Genomic DNA, 7592 nt, shown 5'->3' with positions numbered 1-7592 from the left:
ATAAGATCCACATTTCCCAACTGAGCCCGTTCGGGATGATTCGGGTTCGAAACTTTGAGTACACTTTTCGTGCTCTTGGTATGGAACCTGCCGTCGGAGATTTCCGGCGATTTTATCAGTTGACGGTGCATACTGGGTTCTTTTCTTTCGGCCAACGGCATGGGAGTCCTAAGTTGATGACCCCTCCCAAGGGTATCACGAAGTGGAAGACAAAATTCTTCTACATCATAGCTGCCGCGGTCGTTGCTAAGATGACCTTTCGGAATATGACCGATACCATCATAGCGGAGACCATTGTTGTCCCCAGGGCTGATACGGTGGATTGGTTCCCAAAGTTGCGGACCACTGAGTTTAAGAAGCTGGACAATTCGTAGTTGTGGGTGCTGCGGATGATGTTGACCATGCCCAGTAGTAAAGCAAGGCCGTTGTGCTGGAGAAAAGTGTTGATAAGTACTTTTACTCTTGTGCGGTTTCCTTACTTCCTTATGTGTTACTGATTTGTAAGTGTACTATCAGAGGATGCTGCCCTGTGGAGGATATTTGCTCCGGACTTCAAGGGCAAGGTTGAGGTACTTGCGTGTGCGGAGGGTGAAGAAAGTTTTAACTTGACCATTCGCGACAACTTCCGCATTCCTGATCACGATGCGATGAAGGCACCACTGCCGCAAGGCAAAGGTATAGTAGATAATTTCTTTACTTGCTTTTGTAAAGAACGTGGCCTTGCTGATCTGCTTGATTTGAAACATAGGTGATCTTGGAGCCTTGGGAGACCTTGAGGAGAAGGGTGTTCTCAAAAGGCAGGTGGTGAAAGGTGTGCGGTTTCGCCAGAAGAAAAAGCCTGAGCCTGCTGTGATTCCTCCTTTGGTGCCGCAGGCGGCAGGTATCTCTCGTTCTCGTTTTCGCAGATACACCGATTACATGGTAGTGTCTGACACCCTTAAGAGTTTGGGTGTTCCAGGTGGTGGTGCGGCTGCAGGTGGATCCTCTGCGGGTTCCAAACGTGCTGATGAGAAAAAGAAGAGGAGGGTAAAGGAGAAGGCTGCTGGTGCCGGTGAGCAGAAACGTCCGAGGTTGCGAACGAGACGGACAACTGCTGTTTCGCAGCCGAAGCCTGCGGTTGTGGCTGGTAAGTGAATCATAACTTTACAAGTGTTTACTACTGTAAGCTTGTAACTTATAGTTGCTTTAGATTTGTTCGCAGAACCGCAAGATGGAGGCTTCTCCTTGTTTGATGCTCCCATTTCCCTCGCACATGATGCGTCTGCGGATGCGGGGGTTAATAAAGAGTTTACAAGAAGCCCTTCTTTCGAAGTGGTTACCGAGCCTTCTGTGCAAGTGGAGGATGTTGGGGAGAAGACCGTGGATCAAATCTTTGATACGGTGGATTCTCATGATAATCTGATCCCCCCGCGGGATAATGAAAATTTGAAGTTTGCTGGTGTTGAAAAGCAAAAATCTCCTGCTGCTGAGAAGGATTCCGGTTCTGCCTCCGGGGGTACGGGTTTGGAAGGACCATCCATTCAGCCTGATGAGTCTGAATTGGAGTTCTACTATCGTACCTATACGGAAGACCGGGGTGTGAATTACCATCGCCCCCCTTGGAATGTTATGCAAGGGGATGATGTTTCGACTGATCCCTCCGCTTGCAGGAATATTCTGAGTGGTTTGGGCACCTCGTTTGAGGTTTTCCGGGCCCGCGGTTTATCTCGTGAGAATCGTATAAACCAACTCTCCTCCATGCTTGTTGGGAGTTCCATAATGGCGAATGCTATTATGGAAGACTACAAGGTTTTGGGACGCAAGGAGGTGGAAAATACTCGCTTGCGGGCTGAGGCCGAGGCGTTGGTTAAAGCTGCTCGGGAGGGTGCGTAGCAGCTTGAAAGGGAGAAGGCTGCTTTTGAGCAGTATAAGCAGATTGAGGAGTGGGCTGCAACTGCTGGCCTTAAACAGGTTCGTACTCTTGCAAAATTGCTTTCTGATGAGCACAAGAGTTGGAAAGAATCTTGGGCAAAACAGAATGAAAAGCTATTTTGTGTTCGTCAGGAGCTGAGCAATCTCAAAGCGGCGAATACTGCTTTGGTAAAGGAGAAATCCGCAGCTGAGACGGTTGCCCAAGAGGCCAATGAGGCGGAGGCCCGAGCTACCAAGGCATTTGAAGAGGTGAATGCAGATCGCAGCCATTTGAACAAGGTTGTTGAGGACCTCAAGGTATGTGTTGCGTTTACACTTGAATTTTTGTCTTTGTATCATAAGTATGACGAATTGTCTTTCTTATATTTGTTTCTTCTTTGCTTTTGAAAGGTTGAAATGCAGAAACGGGCGACCATTATTGAGGAGGTCACTGCCCACGCGACTGAGGCTGAAGCGCGGGCAAGGGAGGTTGCTGAGGCTAGAGATAGCCTGTCTTCCTCTTTGGATCAGCTGAAGGCATATGGTGACTGGATGCGTTACCACGGTATCGGGCATGTAAGTATCCGGTGCCTTTGCTATCTTTAGGTTTGTTTTTGCTAACCTTATTGCTTGTGTTTTGCAGATTGTTGGAACCATTCTTGATGCGCCTGAGAACGCAGCTGCTGTAAATGAGCTTAAGGAGCGCGCGCGGGAGGCAGGATTTAAGGCTGGTTACAATTGATGCATTAGCTATATAAACCCCTTGTACCAAAGCAAATTTACTGATGAAAGGTCTGGGTTTCAAGGCGTAGATACCGAAGCGCGGTATGCTGCAGCTATTGCGGCGTATAACGACCTATCCATTACCGCTACTAATGATATTGATAACTGCTTGGAGGCGGAGGATTATGTTGACTGCTTGCGGTTGTTGTATGGTGATCCGGAAGAGGAAGAGGAGCAAGAGGCCGCTGGCAGTGGCAAGGGTGATGCGGGTACCAGTGGTACAAAGAAGGACTAGGTTGGCCTGCGTGCCCTTTTTGATTTCCTCTTTGATGTAAATGTTAGAAAACTTTATGTAAATTTCTTGTGCACCGCGTAAGTGTAGAAATTTTATGAAATACAAAGTTAATCTTTTTATTCAATTTGTACGAGTCGTTTTTACTACTTGCACTCTTGAATCTGTATTAGTTAATGTTATTGTGAATAACATTAAGTCTGAATTTGCCTTTTGCATATCTAGGTGATATGTAAGTATGTGCGGCTCAAATTGTGTAAGTAAAAATATTTACTTTGTCTTTGGGTGAGCGCATACTTAGGGAACTCTGTTGGCTATAAAGCGTAGTTGAGTATACTCTATACCTTTGTCGTATGAGTATTAGTCAATTCCTGTTTTTATCCCGTTAGGGTTTAGGAATTGTGTAGGTTTGTGTAAAAACCGTAAGTGTGTATCCAGCCGGATAGACATTTAATGTTTTGCCTTTGCTGGCCTATTACAATATTTGTGTGTGGTCACCACTTTGTGTGGGTATCGCGAATGAAGATTTTGCCAATCTGTTTTTGCAGATACCGCAAAGTGGAACACGCATTTGTAATAGAAGGAAATAAACAATATTTCATTGAATCGTTCATTTATTTATTTGCAAATGGCCTGCGGCCCGATAGGTTACATGGAAAATGTAAAAACATGGCTTACATGTAACAGCGTCGAAGCTGTTGTGCATTCTATGTGCGTGCGATAGGTTCGCCTTCTATTGTTTGTAGTCTATACGCGCCTTTGCCCAGGACCTCTTGGATGAGGTAGGGTCCTTCCCATTTGGGGGTAAGTTTCCATGGGCATTCCGCGTTAGACGCCTCATTGTCGCGAAGGACGTAGTCTCCCGGGATGAAGGTACAAATGCGAACACGCGCATTGTAGTACTTTTCCAGCTTAGTTTTGTACTTGGCCTCGTTGATTTCTGTGTTTTCACGCCTTTCCTCTAGGAGGTCCAAGTCAAGCCTGCGCTCATCATTGTCGTCAATTTTGTTGACAACCAACATTCGAGGTGAAGGGAGACCTATTTCAGTGGGGATTACCGCCTCAGAGCCACAGACCAGGCTGAAGGGTGTCTCACCGTTACTTGTCTTTGGGCTAGTCATGTGAGCCCATAAGATACTAGGTAGTTCATCGACCCAGCCGCGTCTGGCTGTTCCCAATCGTACCTTGATGCCTTCAACTAAACTTTTATTGATACTCTCTACCTGGCCGTTCCCTTGCGGATGCGCCACTGAGGAGAATACGTGTTCAATGTTTAGTTCCATTAGCCATTTGAACAAGGTTGTTGAGGACCTCAAGGTATGTGTTGCGTTTACACTTGAATTTTTGTCTTTGTATCATAAGTATGACGGATTGTCTTTCTTATATTTGTTTCTTCTTTGCTTTTAAAAGGCTGAAATGCAGAAATGGGTGACCATTACTGAGGAGGTCACTGCCCGCGCGACTGAGGCTGAAGTGCGGGCAAGGGAGGCTGCTGAGGCTAGAGATAGCCTGTCTTCCTCTTTGGATCAGCTGAAGGCATATCGTGACTGGATGCGTTACCACGGTATCAGGAATGTAAGTATCCGGTGCCTTTGCTATCTTTAGGTTTGTTTTTGCTAACCTTATTGCTTGTGTTTTGCAGATTGTTGGAACCATTCTTGATGCGCCTGAGAACACAGCTGCTGTAAATGAGCTTAAGGAGTGCGCGTGGGAGGCAGGATTTAAGGCTGCTTACAATTGATGCATTAGCCATATGAACCCCTTGTACCAAAGCAAATTTACTGATGAAAGGTCTGGGTTTCAAGGCGTAGATACCGAAGCGCGGTATGCTGCAGCTATTATGGTGTATAACGACCTATCCATTGCCGCTATTAATGATATTAATAACTGCTTGGAGGCGGAGGATTATGTTGACCGCTTGCGGTTGTTGTATGGTGATCCGGAAGAGGAAGAGGAGCAAGCGGCCGCTGGCAGTGGCAAGGGTGATGCAGGTACCAGTGGTACAAAGAAGGACTAGGTTGGCCTGCGTGCCCTTTTTGATTTCCTCTTTGATGTAAATGTTAGAAAACTTTATGTAAATTTCTTGTGCACCGCGTAAGTGTAGAAATTTTATGAAATACAAAGTTAATCTTTTTATTCAATTTGTACAAGTCGTTTTTACTATTTACACTCTTGAATCTATATTAGTTAATGTTATTGTGAATAACATTAAGTCTGAATTTGCCTTTTGCATATCTAGGTGATATGCAAGTATGTGCGGCTCAAAGTGTGTAAGTAAAAATATTTACTTTGTCTTTGGGTTAGCGCATACGTGGGGAACTCTGTTGGCTATAAAGCGTAGTTGAGTATACTCTATACCTTTGTCGTATGAGTATTAGTCAATTCCTGTTTTTATCCCGTTAGGGTTTAGGAATTGTGTAGGTTTTGTAAAGACCGTAAGTGTGTATCCAGCCGGATAGACATTTAATGTTTTGCCTTTGCTGGCCTATTACAATATTTGTGTGTGGTCACCACTTTGTGTGGGTATCGCGAATGAAGATTTTGCCAATCTGTTTTTGCAGATACCGCAAAGTGGAACACGCATTTGTAATAGAAGGAAATAAACAATATTTCATTGAATCGTTCATTTATTTATTTGCAAATGGCCTGCGGCCCGATAGGTTACATGGAAAATGTAAAAACATGGCTTACATGTAACAGCGTCGAAGCTGTTGTGCATTCTATGTGCGTGCGATAGGTTCACCTTCTATTGTTTGTAGTCTATACGTGCCTTTGCCCAGGACCTCTTGGATGAGGTAGGGTCCTTCCCATTTGGGGCCATGGGCATTCCGCCTTAGACTCCTCATTGTCACGAAGGACGTAGTCTCCCGGGATGAAGGTACAAATGCGAACACGTGCATTGTAGTACTTTTCCAGCTTGGTTTTGTACTTGGCCTCGTTGATTGCTGCATTTTCACGCCTTTCCTCTAGGAGGTCCAAGTCAAGCCTGCGCTCATCATTGTTGTCAATTTTGTTGACAGCCAACATTCGAGGTGAAGGGAGACCTATTTCAGTGGGGATTTCCGCCTCAGAGCCACAGACCAGGCTGAAGGGTGTCTCACCGTGACTTGTCTTTGGGCTAGTCCTGTGAGCCCATAAGATACTAGGGAGTTCATCGACCCAGCAGCGTCTGGCTGTTCCCAATCGTGCCTTGATGCCTTCAACTAAACTTTTATTGATACTCTCTACCTGGCCGTTCCCTTGCGGATGCGCCACTGAAGAGAATACGTGTTCAATGTTTAGTTCCATTAGCCATTTGAACAAGGTTGTTGAGGACCTCAAGGTATGTGTTGCGTTTACACTTGAATTTTTGTCTTTGTATCATAAGTATGACGGATTGTCTTTCTTATATTTGTTTCTTCTTTGCTTTTGAAAGGCTGAAATGCAGAAATGGGTGACCATTACTGTAGAGGTCACTGCCCGCGCGACTGAGGCTGAAGTGCGGGCAAGGGAGGCTGCTGAGGCTAGAGATAGCCTGTCTTCCTCTTTGGATCAGCTGAAGGCATATCGTGACTGGATGCGTTACCACGGTATCGGAATGTAAGTATCCGGTGCCTTTGCTATCTTTAGGTTTGTTTTTGCTAACCTTATTGCTTGTGTTTTGCAGATTATTGGAACCATTCTTGATGCGCCTGAGAACACAGCTGCTGTAAATGAGCTTAAGGAGCGCGCGCGGGAGGCAGGATTTAAGGCTACTTACAATTGATGCATTACCCATATGAACCCCTTGTACCAAAGCAAATTTACTGATGAAAGGTCTGGGTTTCAAAGCGTAGATACCGAAGCGCGGTATGCTGCAGCTATTACGGCGTATAACGACCTATCCATTGCCGCTATTAATGATATTGATAACTGCTTGGAGGCGGAGGATTATGTTGACCGCTTGCGGTTGTAGTATGGTGATCCGGAAGAGGAAGAGGAGCAAGCGGCCGCTGGCAGTGGCAAGGGTGATGCGGGTACCAGTGGTACAAAGAAGGACTAGGTTGGCCAGCGTGCCCTTTTTGATTTCCTCTTTGATGTAAATGTTAGAAAACTTTATGTAAATTTCTTGTGCACCGCGTAAGTGTAGAAATTTTATGAAATACAAAGTTAATCTTTTTATTCAATTTGTACGAGTCGTTTTTACTACTTGCACTCTTGAATCTGTATTAGTTAATGTTATTGTGAATAACATTAAGTCTGAATTTGCCTTTTGCATATCTAGGTGATATGCAAGTATGTGCGGCTCAAAGTGTGTAAGTAAAAATATTTACTTTGTCTTTGGGTGAGCGCATACTTGGGGAACTCTGTTGGCTGTAAAGCATAGTTGAGTATACTCTATACCTTTGTCGTATGAGTATTAGTCAATTCCTGTTTTTATCCGGTTAGGGTTTAGGAATTGTGTAGGTTTTGAAAAAACCGTAAGTGTGTATCTAGCCGGATAGACATTTAATGTTTTGCCTTTGCTGGCCTATTACAATATTTGTGTGTGGTCACCACTTTGTGTGGGTATCGCGAATGAAGATTTTACCAATCTTTTTTTTGCAGATACCGCAAAGTGGAACACGCATTTGTAATAGAAGGAAATAAACAATGTTGCATTGAATCGTTCATTTATTTATTTGCAAATGGCCTGCGGCCCGATAGGTTACATGGAAAATGTAAAAAC

General features: G+C 44.8%; 2 protein-coding genes and 1 long non-coding RNA gene across 3 annotated transcripts; all 3 read left to right on the top strand.

Moving 5' to 3' along the window:
- The first annotated feature begins 401 nt into the window (after positions 1 to 401).
- LOC110866466 lies at positions 402 to 3032 on the top strand. Its single transcript, XM_022115633.1, has 6 exons — positions 402 to 450; positions 517 to 675; positions 749 to 1126; positions 1181 to 2208; positions 2302 to 2466; positions 2534 to 3032. Exons 1-4 carry the CDS (start codon positions 402 to 404, stop codon positions 1870 to 1872), a joined length of 1278 nt encoding a protein of 425 aa, XP_021971325.1. The 3' UTR covers positions 1873 to 2208; positions 2302 to 2466; positions 2534 to 3032.
- A 497-nt stretch (positions 3033 to 3529) lies between these two features.
- On the top strand, positions 3530 to 5046 carry LOC118479871. Its single transcript, XM_035974714.1, has 3 exons — positions 3530 to 4222; positions 4316 to 4480; positions 4548 to 5046. Exons 1-3 carry the CDS (start codon positions 4094 to 4096, stop codon positions 4644 to 4646), a joined length of 393 nt encoding a protein of 130 aa, XP_035830607.1. The 5' UTR covers positions 3530 to 4093; the 3' UTR covers positions 4647 to 5046.
- A 1306-nt stretch (positions 5047 to 6352) lies between these two features.
- LOC110935526 lies at positions 6353 to 7050 on the top strand. The gene is made up of 2 exons (XR_002589183.1): positions 6353 to 6484; positions 6552 to 7050. It is a non-coding gene; the product is annotated as an uncharacterized LOC110935526 (long non-coding RNA).
- The last annotated feature ends 542 nt before the right edge of the window (positions 7051 to 7592 follow it).

This window comes from Helianthus annuus, chromosome 6, assembly GCF_002127325.2.
Source record: "Helianthus annuus cultivar XRQ/B chromosome 6, HanXRQr2.0-SUNRISE, whole genome shotgun sequence".
Lineage (NCBI taxonomy): Eukaryota > Viridiplantae > Streptophyta > Magnoliopsida > Asterales > Asteraceae > Helianthus > Helianthus annuus.
The sequence above is the reverse complement of the archived record's forward strand: the minus strand, read 5'-3'. Positions and strand labels throughout refer to the sequence as shown.